Source organism: Sturnira hondurensis, unplaced genomic scaffold (genome assembly GCF_014824575.4).
Source record: "Sturnira hondurensis isolate 20B ecotype Veracruz unplaced genomic scaffold, ASM1482457v3 Scaffold0000780, whole genome shotgun sequence".
NCBI classification, from domain to species: Eukaryota; Metazoa; Chordata; class Mammalia; order Chiroptera; family Phyllostomidae; genus Sturnira; species Sturnira hondurensis.
In genome coordinates, this window is record NW_028073411.1 from 14,820,107 (window position 1) to 14,842,697 (window position 22,591).

The 22,591-nt window shown below is 48.0% G+C and overlaps 1 protein-coding gene across 1 annotated transcript in view; it reads left to right on the forward strand.

The window, feature by feature from the left end:
* The window catches only part of CLNK (cytokine dependent hematopoietic cell linker), a 124,814-nt gene extending 102,452 nt beyond the window's left edge, over window positions 1-22,362 (forward strand). Inside the window, exons 14-19 of the mRNA XM_037045848.1 lie at window positions 1,118-1,199; window positions 4,657-4,694; window positions 10,472-10,605; window positions 12,238-12,315; window positions 16,003-16,158; window positions 20,913-22,362. Coding sequence (XP_036901743.1) covers window positions 1,118-1,199; window positions 4,657-4,694; window positions 10,472-10,605; window positions 12,238-12,315; window positions 16,003-16,158; window positions 20,913-21,059 — 635 coding nt within the window. The 3' untranslated portion in view covers window positions 21,060-22,362. The remainder of the gene's footprint in view (window positions 1-1,117; window positions 1,200-4,656; window positions 4,695-10,471; window positions 10,606-12,237; window positions 12,316-16,002; window positions 16,159-20,912) is intronic.
* Window positions 22,363-22,591: the final 229 nt, after the last annotated feature.

A 22,591-nucleotide genomic window follows, 5' to 3' on the forward strand; every position in this document is an offset into this window, starting at 1 on the left:
TTTTATACCACGTGTGACTTGTGGACTAGGCGCTGACTCCACATGTAAGGTGATCACAGTCTCTCAATGAGTGGGGTCCCTTCGGCGCTCAGCCTTGGACAGAGCACAGAGTAACAACCAGACTGACACACGCAGGTGTCTCCTTACCTTCCTTCCTTTCGGCTGGAAGCTTCAGTACCTCCAGCGGAAACTGAGAGCGCCTTATGGGACCTTATCACAGTCGTGCTGTGTGCCCAGGTAACTCTGGATGGCAGGTTGAAGTCTGTTCACGATGAGAGGGAAGTGAAAAGTGGTAGCAGCGGTTGCTTGTGCAACTACTAAGTAACTCCAGTGCGTGTGGTCGGCAGAACTTCTCAAAACTTGAAGATCAAAGGGGGAATTCTGGGAAGTGTGTGCCTGGGACACCAGGTGGGAACAGCTGGTCTACCTTGGACTCCCAGGGGCCCGTGTCTCAGCGGGGTACGAGGATTCGGGTGTGGGGCAGCTCTGGGCAACTCTGTGCCCTGCGCTGCTCAGAACAGCTCTTGGATTTAATGTTTTGTTTATGTTTCTACAAAGTTTCCATTTGAATGCCGAATTCCAGTTCAGTTCTCATCCACACCAAACACCTCCAACGTAACGTTCTGTATTTTGGGGAGTTCAACCATGAGTTCCAGATTCAATATTCTCAATAACAGTACTGAAGTTTCAACATTCAAAGCACTTTTAAAAAAATTATTTAGTTTTAGAGAGAGGGGATGGGAAGGAGAAAGAGTAGGAGAGAAACATCATTGTGTGGTTGCCTCTCATGTGTCCCCTACTGGGGACCTGGCCTGCAACCCAGGCATGTGCCCTGACTGGGAATTGAACCAGTAACCCTTTGCTTTACAGGTCCATGCTCAATCCACTGAGCTACACCAGCCAGAGCTCAAAGCACTTTTAATAGCATCAAGAAGCCACCCACAGAAGCCTGGGTTGGTGTAGAACATGTGGGTTACTGTTTCCGCTGACCACCCACCACCTTCTCCCAATCGTCAGAGATTATGGGGCGGAATCATAGCAGAGTCAGCAGGCCTCTGAGGGTCTCAAGTCATTTTCCTTTTGCATCCTGACCACATTTTGTGACTTCTCTATCCAGTGCCTTATCACCAGATGAAGCCTCAACCATCTCACCTGTCACAAAATCAGAGCTCTCCAGAGATCCCTCACGCTATCGCCAGGTAAGGAGCCGGGAGCCCCTAGCTGGGTCTCAGCTGGGGGCGTCTGACCACATGTTGTACGGGGTACTGACTGGCCAAGGCTTCCTCAGAAAAGGGAGGGAAGTCTTTGGCCTGCGATAAGGAAGCCTAGAACTACAGCTGTTATCGAAGCTGATAGCGTCACTCTTCCTGGACCTTGTACTTGACTGAGTGAGGCTGCGAAAGGATGAGAGATTCAAAGACCTGCGTATTAACTCAGTCGAACTGAGTGAAACTGATGCTGAGTGTCTGGGCAGAGAAGCTGGCCTTTCTAACTAGATTCCGTTGATAACCTCACAGAAGCTTACAGTTACCTCTGAATTTAACTTTATAGATGGCCGGGGCCTAAAAGTACCGTTATCTGATGAAATACTTTCCTATCCAGGTTACTGTAGCAACTGTCATCCCAACTACAGAGTCGAGGAAGCTACAGCTTGGCTGTAAACTGCTGTAAATTAGTGTGGCTTCCTTCGAACCACTTCCAGGGCCCCCAAAATTAGTGCTGTGAGGCCCTCATGACCCCAGTCTGACCACCACCCTCAACCTCAGTTCGTTCCACTCACCCACGTTCCCACTCGCCACCGTCACCTGCCGCAGGACATCTGCACCCACGAGTTCTCTGCCTGCCACACTTGCCCCCGCAGCTCCCCCGCTCCACTCTCTCCACACTGGGAAAGCTTCTCTGCATCCATCAGACCCCAGCATAAAGCCACAGAATCCATTCCCCACAGAAAATAAATGAGGCCCTTCCCACTGAGGTCAAGTCCAAGTTCGCTTTGCATCAGCGGGCAATGTCTATCCTGACTTGGTTCTAAAAAGGCAGCCCATGAATCCTGACTTTCCCAGATGCCTGCCTGCCCAGGGTACAGATGCTTTCATCTTTATCTAATAAACAGTCACAGGGAACATAACCTGTCTGTGGTGCATAGTGGTTAGGAAAGACTCACTGGGATCAGACTGCCTGACTTCAGCATTAGCCAGCCACCTGACGTTGGGCGACATCCCTCATCTCCCACGGGCAGCTGAGAGCAGAGCCAGGCCTGTGGCAGGCACCCAGGACACGTGAGCACTCATCGCCATGGCCCCACCGTGTCCACCGGGGTGTTGTCCCCTCCTGCACTTGACTGCCCTGTCCTGCTTTATACCTTCAGTAACTTCGCTGTCAGTCCTTGGCCTTGGGGTATTAGGATTCCGGCTTCATGATTCTTGTGAGGCTGTTTCCCATTTAAGGCCCACTCTTATACAAAACTCTTACTAGCCTATCATAATGTAATTCTCTAGAAGGAAAGCAAAAATCACATCGTTGAGGAAAGACAATGAGCTCGCAGCGGCACTTGCACGCACACGAGCAGTTGTCTGGTGCGGTCGGGCTTCTTTTCTTTGTTTGTTTAATTTACTGAGCAAAGTCTCCTGATTTTCCTCCCTCTATTAACTGGCTGCTGCTTCTCGGCCCCCTTTGGGACTTTTTCCCAAGCTGGCCGGTACATGGCGGTGTTCCGCAGGGTCCGTCGGGGTCCGGTTTTCTCTGATTGCCAAGGCGGTGTCACGCATCCCACGGTGCTGAACGTCAGCCCTGGGCTGAGATGCAGGGCTGATCCCTGCACTTCCGTCTTCTCAGCAGCCACCTTCTTAGCTCCGTGCCCGATGGGCAGCTCTTCTTACAGAGGTGCCGGGCATCTTGAACAATAACGCTGATACTGAACTCCTCATTTCTCCTTTCCTCCCCACACCAGCACCACCCCCCTGCAACCTTTTCACCCTGGTAAATGGCGCCTTCTCTCTCCCACCTTCACTCTCCCCATCCTATCCGCTTCCACCTCCCCAAATTCTGTCTCCAAAACAAGTCTTAGTCTCCCGTTTCTCTCATGTCCCCAGATCCCAGCCCGGGCCGGCCACCATCAGTCTCACCCAGACGGTTCCAGCAGCCACTTACTGTAATGACACTATTCATCCGCACGCCTTCCCTCCTTCCCTTCTATCCAGAAGGAACTACTCTCTGGTCAGTTGCGGAAGAAGCCCTGCTCTCCTGCCTCTGAGCCTTTGCACCTGTTGTTCCCTCTGCCAGGAGCCCACCCTCACTCGTCACCCGTCTCCTATTCATCTTTCAGAAATCAGCTCGGTTAGCATGTCTCCCGGGAAGCCTTCCGCAGGGCGCAAAGCAATTGAGTCTGGGTTAAGTGACCTTCTGCGCAGGCGCAGGAACGCCTGCTATACACACGCCTGTGGTGGCGCGCAGACCGTGCTGCGGTGACCGAGCAACTTCCGTCCTCCGGAAAGGCAGGGCCACTTCCGGGCAGAGGCTGCGTCTCACTTGTGCCCCGGAAGTTCTCAACACATGCCCCGGAAGTTCTCAACGTACATTGACAAAATGAAAGGATCGCTGCTTTGTTTTGTGTTTCATTTTTCTTTAGTTATTTTTTGCTTCGATCCTTACTAAAAACTCCTAAAATACTAAGGGACATGTTGCTATAGAAGATTTCTTTTCCCAGACCCTTATCAAAACTGTACGTTAGCTTCTGGTAAAAAAAACCCCAGTGTTAATGGTCGAAGTCTGGGGCATCGGGGGAGTCCGCCTGACCAGGGGTTACAGCTCTGTGCGGTGGTTGGACAGAGCATAGCAGACCCTAAGATCCCAGGCTCTGGGGAGACAGCAGACGTGCTCTCGGGCGAGGTCAGCGGTGCTGTAGCAGAGCCACATTCCATCTGACTCACCGGAGGCTTGGGTCCCTGGCCCAGTCCCTGGGGCAGAGCAGGACCCTTGTACTCAGATTCACTGCAGTAGCACCTGGCTCTAGTGCTGATGGGTCTGGCCACAGTGCAAAGGAAACCAGAACATCAGAGCCAAGTACTAAGTAAAGCTAAACATTAAGTAAAGTGCTAAGCAAAGCCCTTGGTAAACAGTCTGGGTAACATCATTATTATTGTGCTTAGAAGTGCATATTGGTTTTTCGATTGTCCTTTATTATATGTGTTATACTCCCTTTCCCTTTATGGATTTCCTTGCAATAATCCACATAGTGTCCTCATCTAGCTCACATTTCAAGAAGGAATACGTTATTTTCTATCCTCTCCTTCAGTTGGTAACTAGTGATAATGGAAGAGGAGCCCCTCCCGGCCGCATGTCATTTTCTAGAGTGTCTCTGCAGAGCAAAGGCAGGTCCACTAAAAACAAAAAATCATGACATGTGCTCAGTGAAGTGCCATCAAAGGAGCTTGGGTGGGTCCCTGTGTTCTGTGTCAAACACTTGGCCGTCTTGGGAAAGGAAAGAAGGGATCATCTTCGTCCTGCCTTACAGAGCTTCTTCGGCTCAGCCAGGAGAATGCAAAGTGCTTTGCAAACGTGATTTAACGTAGACCCTTGGCGTTGCCCTTGCCTTTGAGTGGAACCAGACGCAACCTGGGAAATAATTATTCCTTTCTCTCTGACACTTCCTTTTAGCTCTTCATTCACAAGCAGCCACAGTATGCAAAGCCGAGGTAAGAGCGCATTACCCACGAATTGCAAAGCACACAGGTAAGTAAGCCCTCACCCCACGTTGTTCCTGCCCTGTGACTCAGTTTTGTGAGCCTCACAGTCGCCAAGCTGATGTGTCTGCAGGCAATCGGTTTGTTCCCATTGACAGAGCGCATTCCATTGTGGTAACATAACGATTTTTACCCATGATTACACAAGGCCATTTAGGTGATTTCCACTTCTCCTCCCTTAGGAGCATTGTAATGTTGTGGGTAATAATGTTGGTGTCTTCTCACATGCACTGATACGTACATGTTTTCCCATGTGCAAACTAAGTTCTTCCAGAGTAAAATGTATAAATCTTAGGATCTTGTAGGATGTGGATTTCCAAAGCAGGTATCCTCTGGTCTCACCAACAGCTCAGGGGTCCCCTGGGTGCCCCATCTCCTCCAACAGTCATTTTAGACAAAACTCTAAGTTTTTGCCAATTCATTGGGTGTAAGATAGATTTCTCTTAAGAAAATCTGACAAATGGGGAAAATAAAACCAACCCCTCTTACTCAATTGCTCGAAAAGACAAAAATCCAAAGGATGCCTGTGTGGGGGGGTGTTGAAGCAGCATGCACAGGGATTATTGCAGATGATGAATTGACATCACTAGCCGCTCTCTCTCTCTCTCTGTCTCTCGACATAAAGGGCATAGGGCTGGANCCCTCTTACTCAATTGCTCGAAAAGACAAAAATCCAAAGGATGCCTGTGTGGGGGGGTGTTGAAGCAGCATGCACAGGGATTATTGCAGATGATGAATTGACATCACTAGCATTGTTTTGCCCAAGCTAGAACTGGCCTGTTCTTTTGTCTTTCTTTCTTCTCCCTAAATGCCGTGGAGATTCTGTGTTTAGGTCTAATCTTGTGGGCACGCGCGCTCGCTCTCGCTCTCTCTCTCTCTCTGTCTCTCGACATAAAGGGCATAGGGCTGGATACTGGGGAAAGGCTGAATGCTCACCTTACCATGGTCTTCATTCTGCCTCTCTCCCTACAGGAGGGTCAGCCTCATCCAGTTCCTTCTTGGAACTTCACCCTTCCCCCTCCACACAACTCAAATAGGAGTTAACTCGCAGCTCTCTGCTAGACACGTAGTAGACAACTGACACATTTTAACATTTCTCATTTTTTCTGTATTCCTCTTCCTTCTCTAGGGATTCCCTGTCCAATGAACCCCCTTCCCCCAACCTCCATCATGTCCTTATTTCTCCTCTGCCCTCTGCCCTCGGGGCCTTAAGTTGGAAAACCAACCTGGAAAACTCATTTCTCCCAAGGTACACACTGCTAACAAGAGTTTCTCAACAGAGGGCTGCTTTTCTTAGGAAAGTTGGCTGAAAGAGGCAGTGACTTACTGCAGGGACTCAACACCTTGGAATCCAAGGGCAGGAGTCCCGGAGGCAGAATGCAGGGTATGAAGATAAGGCTTCCACTAGGTGGAAGGTCCAGGCCTGCACAGGCCCAGGAAAGGCCTTACCTGTGGGGTTTTGAGAATATAGTGCAAGGATGAGGAAGCAGGATCTTAGCTTACAGAGGAATGCAGAGTCCTGCCTTGAAAGACAGAGTCTTGCACAAATGACAAATAGAGAGCAAATGAAGAGTAGAACAGTAGTTGGGGACATGGGTGGTGGCCTGAACAGACCAGAGTCCTGCCAGGCCCTGCAGGGCTGGGTGTGGGTCATTTGTACCAAGCTCTTGTATCTACAAGAGCTCTTGTATCTCAGTATCTTCTCTGTGTGGCTGGTAGGAAACAAGGTTGCTTAAAGGAACAGCGGGGGAAATGTGTCATTCAGGGCCTTCAAACACAATTCACTCCTCTTTTTGTCAGCAAATACACACCAAGCATACGATTCGTACCCAAAATTGGGCTGGGCCCTAAAAATACAAAAGAGAGAGAGCTTTAACTAACCAGCACTTAAGCAGTTAGTTAAAACTAACCCGCCCTGCCCCTCCATCAGCTTACTGAGCCATGGTCATTCACTGGGTCAAGATTCACCTCTGGGCTGTATGACAGCGCTTGGTAGAAATTAGGTGCACAGCTAACAACCCACAGTGCAGGCTCTCACAGCGTCCTGGGCTTCCAGGCTCCCTGCAGCTTCCCAGTTTACTTTCAGTGCCTCCGGGGAGGGAGGCGGCCCTCTTCACGTCCAACAGTGAAATCCACTCCTCTATCCTTATATACATTTTCCTCTTTTTTTTTTTACAAGTGAGAAAAGATTTTGGAAATGTTTAGTTATTCTCGATAGTTCAGCTACTACCTGATAAATAGCCTTCGCTCAATTCTCTGATAAATGAATTCAAGCTAAGGAACCTATTAGGAACCTATTAGGAACCTAAGCAGATGAATTTCAGGACAAGAAAAAAGGTTACTTTGAGATATCAGAAGGGGGCCCAGATAGGTTTGGTTTCACTCCACAGTAGTAACATTACTCTCTAAGTTCAGGATGTGGACTGTTTCTTTTCTTTTGTTTTTAGTTTTTTTTCCCTAATGTTTTCTTTTACTGCCTTTTGTTTTATTAACTACATGGCTTTTTTCTTATATGATTATTTTTCAATTGCTGTAGTAGTAAGTGAAAATTTGCTAATAAGTATATATAGATGCTTGGTTAAAATAAAATGCTTTTGTTATAAGTTAGAAAAGAAAGGCCCAGCTAGAGCTGTGTCCCCCAAAGTGTAAGTATTTGCAACAGCGATGACCCCGCTACTGATCCGGGTCAGGTGCCGTGCTGCCTCAAATTTCACTGACCGCCTCCCCAATGTCCTCCCCAATGTCCTCCCTACCCTGAGTCAATCTCCTCATTTCTGTGACCCTCCATTCCCCAGTAGGGGGTCCTACATATTAGGACCGAGTCCCATGTCCTATGTCATGAGGGTATAAAACTCAAAGGCAGTGTTTTATGTAGAGAACATTTTCCAGAGATTAGTTGTCATGATTTTAGAACAAAACCAGTTAAACAATTGTAGGGCATTATAAGCTCTAAATTTCACTTATTCATTAATCAAAGACCCAACCAGGCCATCGGGGAAAATTGCACGGCCAAGTTGTTTTTCTGTTTGTTTTGTTTTATTTAACTCATTCTCTGAATAGACCACAAAATGCATGTAGCTGTTTCCCAGCACTCTTTTCAAGTAGGACTTTTTAAATATTCAAGCAAGGCACTCAGTTGAAATATAATAAATCAGTTTCCACAATATAATGAAAAATTCATAATCACCGAAGACTATTGTGTATGCTACACAACAAACAGGAAATGCTGATAATGGTTATTTTCCTCTCTCAAGTTTGTTCTTATTGTTTCAATCCATGTTGGAAAGATAGCTGTGGCCATTTCAGTAACGGGTCTGTATGTCTTGCTTTACTATAGTTTCAATAAATTTTTAAAGTCTTTTTTTAATACTGCCAGAACTCTGTTAGCTTCCTCATGGTTAGGATTCACAGGGTTCACACGTCTCCATTCTCTCATTAGTGATCTCTCTGTGTCCTTACATTGTAGAGGTATAATTAGCACATAATTGGAACATTTAAATTCATTTGCATCTAAATTTGTTTTCTGGGGTTTTTTGAGATTAATTTTTTTATTACAGCTTACTTTTATTATTTTTTATTCATTATTTTAATGTTATTTTGTATTAGTTTCAGGTATACAGCATAGTGGTTTGCAGCTAATTTTTAAATCTGTTTATATCTTTGATATTTATTGTGATTATTAATGTTTTTTATTTGTTTTTACATGACTTTATGCCTCCTATTTGCCCTGCTTTTCACTGACTTTTTGTTTCTTTTCCTGCCAGATATTGGGTTCATCTCTTCTTCATTCCCCTTTCTCCTTCTTGGAAATTATACTATTTTTCCATTAGTTTTAGCATTTTAAATAAAAGCATGATTGAGTTTTAAAACTCTAGAATTTACATCCTCTTTCCAAACAATACAAGAAACTTTTAAAATAAAATTAAAAGAAATATCTTTAGCATTATTCTTATTTTCAGAGCCTTAAACGGGTGAGAGAAATTAATGCACTATCATGAATGAACTTTGAACTTTAAGTGATCCAACAGTTAGTTCTCTACGACAGATATTTTAATACATGCAATTCCCTCTACCAAGCATTCTTGGGCTCAGTGTTTTATTTAACATGCTAATATTAGTGCTAATGTTTTATTTAATATTTTGCCTCAAAAATGTGCTGTATCAAAAGGGCCCTATTCTTAAATGGTGATGGAAGGAGACTTAACTTGAGGTGGTGAACACATAATACACAGATGATGTAATATAGAATGGTACATCTGAAATCTATATAATTTTGTTAAGCAATGTCACCACAATAAATTCAATTAAAAATTAATTGTAAAAAGTATCCTATTTTTTCTAAACTCTCGTCAAGCTATGCACCAAGACTATGACTTTGGTTGTATTTTCTAGACTGAATGAAGACTATATAGTTTATAATTCATGTCTGGTATCTTATCTTCATGTTGTTTTTATGCCCTCAATCAAGTCTTTATGAAATTTTTATGGTTATTTCTTGCTGGAAATACTAGTAAGTATTTCTTACTAAATTATTTATAAATATTTGCTAGTATTCTTCATTAGCACCTCGCTCCTTCCTTATAGGCTTAATTTTCTGAAACTAATTTTTTATTATTATTTACTGAAGTGAAATTACATGTCATGAAATGTTATTTTCATTGAAGTATGTTAAGAAAATACCACATCAAAACTTGACAAGTAGTAGAATCTTAGAACTCAGGTACCAGGTGAAAACCCTTTCAATGATTTTTTAAAATACTTTAACCTCTGTTGTTCTGTCTTCTCTTTCAAAAAGCCTTTTACCCAGGCCTGATTCTGTGGCTTCACACATTTGTCACTCGGGAAATAATGATCCACAGGCCTGAGCAGATCTTTTCGATGTTAACATGCCTCATTATAAAGTACTTTTTAAAATCACATTTCTAAGCACCACTACCAACCTCAGGAGAAAAGTCTTTTAAGATGCTGTTATGTCAAGATGGCAGGTACAAGGTTGTTTTTCCAATCTGCATTTCAAAACTCTAACTTTTTAATTCGCAGCAAATGCTGCAGTTGTTTTCCATGAATTAATGGGCTTACTTTGTTCATTTCTAATAAAATACCTGCTAAACTCCTGAGTCTGAATAACCATAATTTGTGTCAGTCTTTCAGATTTAAAAAAGTGAGATTCCTTTAAGACAAAATGTCATTCTTCAAGTTTTTTGTTTTTGTTTTTTTAAATAGTGTTTCCTGGGTTGGGAGCAAGCTTGGCTTGTTTAGGAAACGGAACAAAATTCATCACAGACAGATCAGAGCAGACAGTGGGGGATGGGTGGCTGGCTGGCTGGCTGGATGGAACGCTGGATCAGGGCAAGGAAGGATGGGTGGGGGGATGGGAGGATAGAGAAATCGGAAGAGAATGATTGTTGAGGGCCTTATGGACAGAAGCAAAACCCGGGTTTTCTTCCGCGTGTGAAGGAAACCGTGGGACTAGCAAAGTCAGAGTCACAGTTTTGAAAGATTATTCTGGCTGCCCTGCCGAGGGAGGGGCAAAAGCTGAGGCAAGAGAAGGGTCCAGAGGAGATTGCCATCCAGAGTGGGAAACCACCACACCATGGGGGCCGAGGGTGGTGTGGACCGCAGGGCCACGGGCGGAGAGAGGGGTGACCAGCTCCATCCAGCCCCTTGTTGGAGGAAGGCGATCGGACACAGTGACAAAGCGCATCTGAAGGCGAATTTACTCTTCCCAGATCATAAAGGAAGCACACGGTCCCACCCTCCTCAGAGGTGCCAGTCTCCAGCCAGCTTCGACCCTTGGGAACATTCTCCTCCCCCTGGCACCAGGGGCGGGAGGAGACCTCTCCCCACAAGGCCTGATGGAAAGGTAGGCTCATCTTCCTAGACCCACTGAGCATCTTTGGAGAGCTTTGTTGGACGGTGCCTCAGAGGGGTATCTTGACTGACTTTCATTTTTCCTCAATATTATTGGCTTTTAGAACTTCAAAGTGCTTTGCTGTATAACCAAAAGAGCAATTTTATATGTGCTCTTTCTCCAGATTCTTTAATTTGCAAATCATCACCCCCCCCATTCACTGAGGCTTTGTTCCAAGACCCCCAGTGGATGCCTAACACCACAGATAGTAGCACACTGTACACTGTTTTCCATACACACAAACCCGTGACAAAGCTTAATTAAATTAGGCAGTCAAGGATTAACCACAGCAACTAATAATAAAATAGAACAGTTATAACAATGTACTGTAATAAAAGGTAAAGGACCACATTTCAAAGGATGCCTCTAATAAGAGATGAGTTTGAGCCCTGGCTGGTGTGGCTCAGTGGATAGAGTGCTGGCCTGTGAACCAAAGGGTCGCTGGTTCGATTCCCAATCTGGGTGCATGCCTGTGCTGTGGGCCAGATCCCCAGTGTGGAGTGTAAGAGAGGCAGCCACACATTGATGTTTCTCTCCTTCTTTCTCCCTTCCCTTCTATATAAATAAATAAATAAAATCTTTAAAGAGAGAGAGGAGTTTGATCCCAATCCTGAGAGAAGAGAATGACAGCTGGGTAGGAGGGCAGGTGAGGAGCAGGAGGGATTCCAGGCCACGGGGCCAGCTCATGCCGAGTCCTGAGGCCGTGTGCCCACAGAGTGGCAAGCACTTCTGGCTGGCCAGACCCGTGTGCTCAGGCTGGGGGTGGCAGGAGGTGAGGCCAAGGGGTCATCGAGGAGCCGGCTCACAAATGCCCATCATTGGAAAGATCAAGTTTGTACTGAGAGGACCAGAAACTCAGACCGAGAGACCAAAGACCAGAGGTCACATCCCTAGCACTTGCCACCAGGTGACAGGTGTTGACTTCCTGAGCCCCCATGTCCTGACATGCCCCCTTACAGGGCTGTCACAGGGATGGACTGGGACAATGGATGAGGAGAGGTCTTCAAGGTATTGGCTTCATGCAGGGGATGGTTTAATGTAGGCTCCTGGGGAACTGAAGTCTGTGGTACCTCTCTGACTACCCCTTCTCCTCTCTGTTGTGCTGGGTTTTATAATCCAAGCAAGTCAGTTGGTATAAATAGGGGAGCATGGCACAGGGCAAAAGTCAGGCAGACAAGGGTTTGAATCCCAGTTCTACCGCACATGACTTTAGGAGGGGCCTAAAGATGCTCTCAGTCTGCACCCGTCTTGCCCTCCGTTGCTGTTTTCCTGGTGACCAGGGCTCCACAGATAATACACATCCCTGCTCAGTCAGCTCAGCACAGCAGCTGGAGGACTCACCGTCCACCCTGAGCGTGGTGCCGCAGGGCCCCGCTCAGCAGATGCGGTGAAACTCTAGCTACTCTGTCACGCCCATCGCATGATTCCTAAACTGCTGTGACTCCTGCAGTGCCCCGGCCCAGGGACGGAATATTCGTACCTCGTCTCGACTATCCATCAAACTGTGATTTGGCACTGCTAGAGCAAAAGTACATTTCCATTAATTAATGAATCATTCATGCCACCCTTTGGCCTGTCCTGCAGGCTGCCCAGCACAGCAGATGGTACGTCGGAGAGTGCAGTCGCCAGGAGGTGGAGGAGGCCTTGCTCAAGGAGAACAAGGTAGCGCCCGCCAGCTGATGGCTTTCTGCCCGCACGTCAGGGCACCTAAGGAGCAGTGTGCTTCGGCAGGGAGGGGCCAGCTCCTGCGTCACCTCATGTTTTTCAGTGCTGGGGAGGGTGTGACTGGATGGAGGACCTCAACCAGAGTTGAGATGGGAGACTTGTGAGCCTTGCGACTTTTTCAAGTTTGTAAATATCTTTAAGTATAGGTTTCTTCATAATTAAGTGAAAATAGTAAAAGCCACCCTAAGGAACGATTTTGGGGACCAACTGTGAAGGCCGGGGTATAAATGGGGTATAAGTGGAGATCAGGAGAAAGCACCTTCCTTTCGCTCTCTTCAAGTTTCATCTCCTTATTGAGGCTCTACCTGGGATGCAGCTGGGTCCCTACGTCTCGCTTCTTCGGGGAAGGAGCAGAGGCTGGGAACGCTGCGGTAGTTAGGATATGGTAGGTTGTGCTGCATTAACAAACACCCCCGAGAACTCGGTGGCTTAGCACAAAACTATTTCTTGCTCACGGCCCATGATCCAAATGGGTCTGGGGGGTGGAACGGACTGTTGGAGGCTCTGTCTCAGTGTGTGGTCACACCAGTCACACGCTGACTCAACCTAGCCTCTCAAAAGTAGCGCATTCCACACCCACTCACATTGTGCCAGCCAAAGTCACACAGCCAGACCCAGCTTCGGGGGGTGAGGGTGGGGGTGGGAAGTGCAAAGCAACCAGCTGACCAAAAGGAGAGGAAAACTGAAGGATTTTGCAATCGGCTCAAATGATTACTATAACCATCACCACAAAGAGCAAACAGTTACGAAGCAACTGTTCTCCTGTGTGCAGAAAACAACATGAGGTTGTTTAGAAGTGATAGAAAGGCTCCCAAGACCCACATGACATCAGAATCCATCTTCAGGTAACTGGTACAGTGGTCGCTGTGGAGTGGGGAAACAGAAAAATGAATGAATTCGTCCATTAGTGGATGGATGAGCAAATGCTAGGACCCCAGCAAATTTTTCCTTGAGATGGAAAAATTATCCTGGAGTATCTGGGTAGAGTCAATGGGGTCAGAAGAATCCCTGTAAGAGGCAGGCAGGGGTATAAGAGTCAGGTGTGGGGGGTGAGGGGTGGGCTCCGGTCAAGGGCGGCTGGAGGCCTCTGGAACCTGGGCAGGGCCAGGGAAGGGGTTCCCCCCACAGAGCGAGAACCGTCCCTCTAGACACAGCCCTGCCCACACCTTGGTTCCAGCCCAGGGAGACCCATGTCTGTAAGAGACTGTAAGAGAATAAACTTGTGTTTTAGTCTACTACGTTTATGGTAATGTGTCATAGCCACGATAGGAAATTAATACAGTCATGAACAAAGTGTCTTGAACATGTTAGGCATAAATGGAAATATCTTATTTTGAGATGAGAAAAATGAAGCTAAGTCAAGGTCTCAGTCACAAGTGGAGAAGGTGGCAGAACCTGTAATCCAGATCAGCTCTCTTTTCTCAAAATCTTCCTGGGTCCGTGCTCCCTCCCCCCCTCCCCTCTGTGCCCAGTTCTGCCTTCTCTCCCCACAAACACTGAGAAAACCAAGTCTCAGTTGAATGGCTTCCTAGTATCCTTCTCTGCTAGTCTCAGTCTTGTCAGTGTGTTTCCCACTTATCAAAGATGATTCAAACCGCGGGGTTACTCAGACTCACTATGACAAACGCATTGCAGAGTTCGAGGGGATGGACCCCGAAGTCGGTCATGCATCTTCGCTCTCCCCCTTTCTGATCTTTGGCAAGGTTCTGTGCTCGAGTCTTAGGGCTTCAACTACAGCTGAACATTTAGGCAAAAGAAGGAAATGTCTCAGTCCCACTTGTTGTACTCAGAGGCTAGTGTATCCAAAGAGCAAGAAAGCGGGCTTGACTTTTAGGAATTCCATTGACCAGTCAGGATGCCTTAGGAAACTCATTAAACTCTTGGACCCTAACTTCCTCACATGGGAAATGGGGATAAAGCACCTCAGATTCTGTGTGAAGATCAGAGAGAACGATGTGTGTGAAGTGCTTCATACCCGGAGGGCAGTTCTCAATGAACCTTAGCCGCCAGCACCATCGGACATCACTGCAGTTTATAATATTATTCGTAGATGTAATATGTTTAAAGTATTACTCTACAGTATTATAGGCATTATATAAATCTATATCTATATTATAAACATAGATTACACATATGCTGTAGTTACATATAAATACAGACATTAAACATAGTTGAGAGAGATAAATGCATATGACAATTAATATAAATATTACCCTATTTTATAGAGCCTTTATAATGATCTGTGTGATCACAGTCAGCGTTTTCAGCACGTAAATGAACTAAGCCTTGCAGGCGGGCGCGCTCACCTTCAGGAGGCTTGCTTCAGTCCTAGGCCTTCTACTCGGGACCTCCGTCCGCAGCCCTTCCCCAGGGGGTGCCTGGCTGGTTCTGCTCTGTATCAGGTGTCTGTTCACGGCCCGAGGACCATTCCACACTGTTGACCTTTGGNAGTTACATATAAATACAGACATTAAACATAGTTGAGAGAGATAAATGCATATGACAATTAATATAAATATTACCCTATTTTATAGAGCCTTTATAATGATCTGTGTGATCACAGTCAGCGTTTTCAGCACGTAAATGAACTAAGCCTTGCAGGCGGGCGCACTCACCTTCAGGAGGCTTGCTTCAGTCCTAGGCCTTCTGGCCGGGACCTCCGTCCACAGCCCTTCCCCAGGGGGTGCCTGGCTGGTTCTGCTCCGTATCAGGTGTCTGTTCACGGCCCGAGGACCATTCCACACTGTTGACCTTTGGGACCCTCGCTTGCTGTCCATCACCCCGGCTTCCGTAATGCACATTTCTGGGTTTCCTTTCCCCTCTGGGGCTCTTGGGGACATCATTGTAGGGCCCTTTCTTGTCTCCCCCCAACACACATTTGCCCTGCCCCTGCCCCCACCTCACACCTGGCTGTAATTTCTCCCCCTGTACAGCCTTTACACTCACTCTGACCTCAGTGACCTTGAAACCCCGCATCTTCCCTGGACACCCTAGTCCTCTGCTGATGTCTCCCCACCCAGAGGCCCAAGTTATCAAGCTAGAGGCCTCTTCTGCCCAACACCTGCGGTGGCTGCCACCAGCTCTGGGACAAAACCGAGTGTCAGGCAGAACCAGAAATTCCTGAACACGGGCAGGTGAAGGACGGGCAGGGGCCAGGGGAGGGCTACTCCGTGTAGCCCAAGAGCCAGATGGGGCCTTCGGGAAATGGTGGCTTGGCTGGAGACAGGACCCAGACAGAGACCGCAAGAGTGACAGGAGATAAACCCAAAAGACAGACTGGTGCGTTTATCCATGAAGGTCAGGCTGAGGTCATAGGTAGGATGCTGAGGACAGTGGGGGGGGGGGGGGGGGGGANGGGGGGGGGGGGGGGGGGGGGGGGGGGGGGGGGGTTGGAAGATCTGGAAGAAGGGGTGTCGTGACCTGACTGGTTGATGTCTCAGAAAATGAACAGGACCCCAATACATAGGGTCACTGAATAAATACTTACTGGGTTTAACTGAAGAAAGAACTAGTTTACCAAAAACTAGAGCCGTTGGGAAATCTCATGTAAGCAGCACTGTTTCCACGTTGAGAGGGTGGGACGCTGGGTTGCCTGAGAAGATACCGTTCTTCCTTTTCCTTCAGGATGGCACTTTCTTGGTCCGAGACTGTTCCGTGAAGTCCCGGACAGAACCCTACGTTTTGGTGGTGTTTTACGGGAACAGAGTCTACAATGTGAAAATCCGCTTCCTGGAGAAGAGTCAGCAGTTTGTTCTGGGGACGGGACTCAGAGGTGGCGAAGTGGGTATAATCTCATGCCTTTCCTTTTTCCATGCTAAAGCAAAATGAGAGGAGAATGTGGGGGACACAGGATGGGGACAAAGGGTGCCGCCCTAGAGGTGCAGGATGTAGTTAATCTTTCCAGCCCCTTCCACCAGCACCCTGCACAAGGCTTACCCACACAGACAGTGCTGGCCATTCCACGCACCCTCTGCTCTGCTTTGCCCGTTAAAGAAAACTCATTTTGCAAGCATCTAATTTCTGCCTCCCAGGGCCCTCCACTGCAGCCCCCGTTAGGGCCACACACCTCCCCGCCCCAGCACTAACTCCCACTGCGGGCACTTCTGACAACATCTGTTAGCAGTAGGAATTGGCAGGTTTGTGTCCCAAACTGAAGGTGAGCTTAATGACAGCTCCCAGAGGTGCCCGTCTCCAGCCCCAGTCGGCTGTTGGTGGCTAGGAGAAAGCAGATCAATAACTCAGAGAGAAAGGGAAAAGGAGATTGACTCTTCTGAATATGTTTATGATAGACCTGCTCTGTCTGCATTATCTCGTGTTATCTTTCAACAACTCTCTGACATAACAACTGCTTCTATGTTACATGAAGGGAGACTGAGGCTCAGAAAACTAAGTCAATGGCTGGAAACACACAGGCAGTAAGTGAGAGGACAAGGAGAGACTGAACTTTCACCTCTTCGAGTCGGGGAGGGGAAGCGAGAACGGGAGTGGGGGAGGGAAGACTGGGGCTCAATTTCTCGGCCACCATTTATGAAGTGTGTGAGCTCAGGCCAGTCACTTAACTTCTCTGGGCTTCAGTTTCCTCAAGTGTAAATGACCTTTTTAAGTCTCGATTGTTAATCATCAGTTCAGTGATTCCCGTGTGGTAGTGCCAGCCCTCAATTTTATTAGTTGGTGTGTATTACGGATTGAGTTGTGCCCTGCCTCCCTAATTCACGTGCTGAAGCCCCAAGCAACCCCCAGGACTGCAGAACGCGACAGCATTTGGAAATAATGATTTTCAAAGAGGTGATTAAGGTCAAGCGAGGTCATTAGGGCAGGTCCTAATCCAATCTGATCGGCGTCCTTATAAGATATAAGAGATTAGGCCATGGACACACTCAGAGGATGCCGAGGGGAGAGGCCCCGGAAGAGACCAGCCTGCCAACGGCCGGACCTGGGAGTCCAGCCTCCAGGACCATGAGGAAACAGGTGCTGTTGAAGCCGCCGTCATCCCCAACCTGCGGCACAGTGTTACGAGGCCAAGCAAATGAGTACAGTAACGAGCCAGAACTTCCACAAACATCCGCTATTCTCCAATAAGTACCAAAGTAAGGAGTGTTGCCAGGGCTGTCAAAATGCTCCAGGTGGGCACATGTGGAAAACTCCTCTCAGCGGAGCCTGGAGAGCCCAGCATGCATGTGTGGGACCCAGAGCCCTCGTCTGGGAGTCACGCGTGGGCTAGAGAGGCTGGCCTGCACCCGCCAGGCTGCGTAGGGCCCGTTCATCAGCCCTTCCTATAGCCCGGGCCAGCCCTGGCATCAGTGAGAGCACAGAGAACAAGTAGATGAATACACAACCCCGCCAAACACAGCCAGGCCCAGAAAGTGGTGCATCCAAATGGAAGTAGCCAGTGTTCCCTTTCGTGCTGAGGGTGAGTGAGTGAGTGGAACACACTCAGAACATTGCCTGGAACATGGTGGGCCCACGGTAAAGGTGAGTTATTCCATGTTTACAACCAAGACTGTCTGATTGGTGGCTGAAAATCAGGACAGCTGTCTACTTGGTGAATTAAACACAGAAGCCCAGACAACACAGACCATTAACCCATGGGTTTATTTCTCACCTACCCTGTCTGCTTCTCAGCTCCCTCCCTCTTTGCTTCTGTCTCTCTTTTCCTCTTTCCTGCTTTCACTTGCTCGTGTCTGCCCAGACAGACTGATTGGCCCATTTGGCAGTGAAACATCGCCTATGGCTGGTATGCTGCGCAAACCCGAAAGGTTTAAACAAATTTTAAGATCCAACGGTCAGATGACTTTTGCTGTTCTCCCCCCCAAAATTATTTCATATAAAAACAAGAGCTTAATTATAATCATTTTAAAAGTCTCTGTAGGGCAATACATGAGTTGCAGGCTTATCACCGGGCGTCAAGAAGAAGAAGAAACAACAGTGTGATTTGTAGTCCCTGCCTTGCCTGCGTCCTATTGTTGAAATGACAATTGCATATCAAATGTCATCCATGTAGACTATCAAACAACTCATACTGAAGTCACTATTTCGGGACACTCCTGAAAAAACCAGGAATGAGAATGCAGAGCGAGCACCCCCCTAAAAATTAATACCAGGAAAGGGAACCGCTGTGGTGCCGGTTGGGAGAGCCAACTTTGTAGAAGAGTTCTGTGTGAAAAGTTTGTTCTCCTAAGTCACGTTTTGTTTTGTCACGTATGAAGAAAGAGAAAAAACCGTGCCTTTAATTTCTAAGGGGAAATGAAGTAGACACAGTCCCGTCCTTCCTAAACGGGGCTCGTCCAGAAACACCTTCAGGGATTTCTCCGCGTCCTGCTCCCTGGACTCGGAAGGGAGGCGCCCAGAGGAACTGCTGAGGTCCGAGACGCGCTCCTCCTCTGTGGAGGTCTCCTCTGAACGCTGTGTTCAGGCAGGCGTCCTCACAATGGCCCCCGGAGGCAGGTCCTAACAGCACCATCGCTGTTCCTAGAGAAAATGATACAGAGAGTGTTAGAGACTTGCCCAAGCACACACAGCCAGCAGGGGAAGCCCTAAGTAGAACTCCCTGGGCCCTTCACGTGTGACCTCGTTAGCTGACTGATTGTCACCTCGTTGGCAAGGAGAAAAGCCCTCACCTTAGGGTCAGGCAGGAACGGATAGTTTCTGTCCACCCGCCGGGGCTGGACAGAGGGTGTGTCTTACTGTGTCTCCATGACAGATCCGGTAACAGGCCCAGAGGGGCTAGCCACGTACACATTTAATCACTAATCTTTTCGTGAAAAGAGGCAAAACCCAATTGGAATGAACTTAGGGGAGAAGGGGGCAGGTTTGTTGGCTCGGTCACCAGGAAGAACGGAATGAAAGGAGCCTGGGAGCTGGGCACTGTCGGGAGACTCATCACTCCACACCTCTGTCCCCAAGTCTCCCCTCCCTGCCCCCAGTGACACCCTCCTCACACCCTTCTTCGTGGCGGGAGGGAGGACAGAGCCCCATCGGTTACAGGTCTCTGCATTCCAGCTAGTGCTCCCTGGGAAAAGCAAGTTCCCTCCCAGCAGCCCCACGCAGCCCCCAAGGGCAGCCCCCTGCGCGGCCTGGTGAGGGTCTGAGGCCACAGTGGACTGTTTTCACAGCACATCACCCCACATGCAAGGGCCTCTTGGTATAGGAGTTTATTTTGTCCCCACCAGGTGTGCTCTCCATGAGGACAATGACCTTGACAATCTCATTCCCTGTTGGCTGTCCCTAAGGTCTACACATATTTCTGGTATATGGGGAAGGGAGGAGACACAGAACTAAAGCAGAATCAGATTGTCCCCACTGGGACATACCTTGCTCCAGGCAGTGGCCTCTCTCCCTGGTATGCTGGAATGCCAGGGCCACAGCTACAGGCAATGCTGTGCCAGGAACGAACTGACAGGCATCCGGAAAAACCAGGTTCCATTCCTGGTCCTGGCCCTGCTGCGGCATGACCTCTGGGCCGGTCAATCCACTGCTCTGAGCTGCAGCTTCTTCGGCTCTTCGAGGAAGGTCATTGCTCACCTCACATTGCTGCCCAGGAAGATCGACGTTGCGTCCAAGTTTAGAAGGCTGGTGGGGCACCCTCCTCCTGATCATCTCCCAGTGTTCCAAGAGCTCATCCAAACCCACAAATCAGATGCTCTCTATGCCCACGTGCTTGCCACCCCTGCCCTGCTTCTTCCCTGCCTTTACTTTCTCCAGACCCTCCTTGTCCGCTTACCTGGGATCACCCAGAATGCACAGCCCATTTCAAGTCTACATCTTCGACAAAGCACTTCTTGATTCTCCTGAACTTGAAATAATCTTACTTCCCATCAAATCACCTCGGGACTCTATCTGTACATCCCTAGGAACACCACGTGAAATGCTCTGCTGGGTTTTTGGTTTTTTTTGTTTTTTTTGTTTTTTTTTTCACAAAAAGCCAGGGAAGGAAGGGAAATTGGCTGAGAACTGTGGGCAGCCCTGTGGTCATCAGAGGGTTTCTGATCACACCAGAAGTTGTTAGAAGAAGGGGGTACAGGAGAGAGAGTTCACTGCAGGCCTTTCCCACCAATTTCCTAAGTGAAGGTCGATCCTTGATCCACTGCATTTTGGTTGGTCACGGGTAGTGGGGAGGTAAAGGACACCCCAAATTCCGAAGACTCCCCGGGGCTGATGGCTGCGAAACTAGCTCATCTCTCAGTAACTCACCTGGATGCTCACAACAGGAACCTGTGAAAACAGAGAAGCTTCACCAGGTGATCTGATTCTCGTAGATCAGAATCAGGAAATGCTTTAAAAGTTCACTTTTGGTCGCCCCATGTACCTTTATTCTCCACATTACAGTATTCGTATCACTCACCCTCCAGAGAACAGGCTGCCACATCCAATGTTTTAAATGACTTTCTGACACACTCTTCCAACAACCCACCCCTCCCCCCCGCAAAAAATGCTAATGAGTTGATCTTTTTTCCAAGGAAAACTCAACATCAGTACTTCAACCTGTAGGCACAAAGATAGGGACGTTTCCATTCACTTTCTTGTCTGTGTTTCAGCAGTTTGACTCGGTGGAAGACATCATTGAACACTACAAGTATTTTCCTATTGTGCTCATCGACGGGAAAGACAAAACCGGCGCCCACAGGGAGCAGTGCTACCTGAGTCGGCCACTCCCTCTCGGCAAACTGTCCTCGCCTCGCTAACCTGTTTCGCCTGCGGTCCCCGCACCCAAGGCCTCGTTATCTGGCACTTCATTCCAAAGATTATTTTCTGTGCCTCTAAGGAATGACATTTTTGACATTGTAGAAAAGAAAAGCATTCCATGGTGGAAATTGGGAACTTAGTCATGGCTTTGAAAGCTCAAGTCGCAGAAGGGATATGTAGAAGAGGCAAAGGCAAACCTGACTTTTAAAAACCCATCTTGTGAAGAAGCGACTATGAAGATGGCCGCTACGCTCCTGTTACGAAGGGTCGTAACCACCAAGACTGCAAAAATGTTGCTTAAGTTTGCAGCTAGCACACAGCAGGTCTGGGTGAGATTCCCAAATCTGTGCTCATTATGGGTCCTCACGTGGCTTTTCTTGTTTCGGAGATGCTCAGACTTGTGAGTTTACAGTGTTTTCGTGGCTCCTTATGCTGGGGGTGTTGGGCATTGTGAGCTCTGTGCCATTGGTGGTCCTGGAAATTCAGTTCCAGGGGAGAAGTGGATTAGGAGAGAGAGAGCACTCATGAATATCCCTTGAAAGGCAGGAATCAGAAATGCATTTACACGGCTGTGAAGTGGCTGGTCTCTGGAATGGGCCGTTTAGAGTCACTTAAAGACAAGTGGAATCAGCAGATTCGTGGCAAGGGTGTGAGCTTACATCTGGACGGAAGTATCATTATTTTTAAAAACTCCAGCTGTGGACTTCCATTCAAAGGAAGAGCCATCCCCAAGTTAGTGCGATGTTGCAGGAACGTGGCACATGTCCCCGCTCAGGGCTACGAGGGTGTCATTTAATTCGTGTTGCACAGGACAGGTGAGGAAACGGAGGCCACAGGGCCCCTGTGGCTGGAGGCTGTCAGAGAACTTGGTGATGGGCAAGTCCTGCCTTCGAGGAACACCCAAGTGGCCCATCTCCAGGCCTGCCAAAGGGGCATCGGGTTCCCTGCGCGGACTGAAGCGACACTGTGCTTGTGACAGATCACTAAAGGGGGAAGACAGGCCCGTTTTAATGGCACTGCCTCATCACAGCTGTTCCGTAAGTAGGGCAGAGTGGGTCCTCTGAACCCTCTTATGGCTGAGGGGACGGGCCTCCCCGGCCACACTGTGCCAGAGACATAGTCACAGCTGGAACCGAGGTTTTCCTACCCGAAGCCCCACCCAGGGTCAGCCTCGCACGGGATCTGTCATTACAAGTTCGGTGGTCTGCGCGTGGCGTGCCCAAATTCCACGGTTTGCACTCAGCTCTTCGACTGTTACTTCACTTTCAGTCGAGGAGCGTCTCTTCACACCTTGCCTCAGGAGAGCGGTGGAATTTTGGCTTAACCTGATTATAGCACCTATGCATTCACAAATACTTCTTTTTGACCAATCATTGCTATTTGGCTCGATTTATACCTTCCTCATCTTTAATAATACCTTGTTATAAGAGCTTGTTTGTATAAATATGTATTTGTTGCTAGGCAATCTTGCATATATTGGAATTATAGCAGTGAATGAAGTAGGAGAAACAGACAGCACACAAGTGTACAA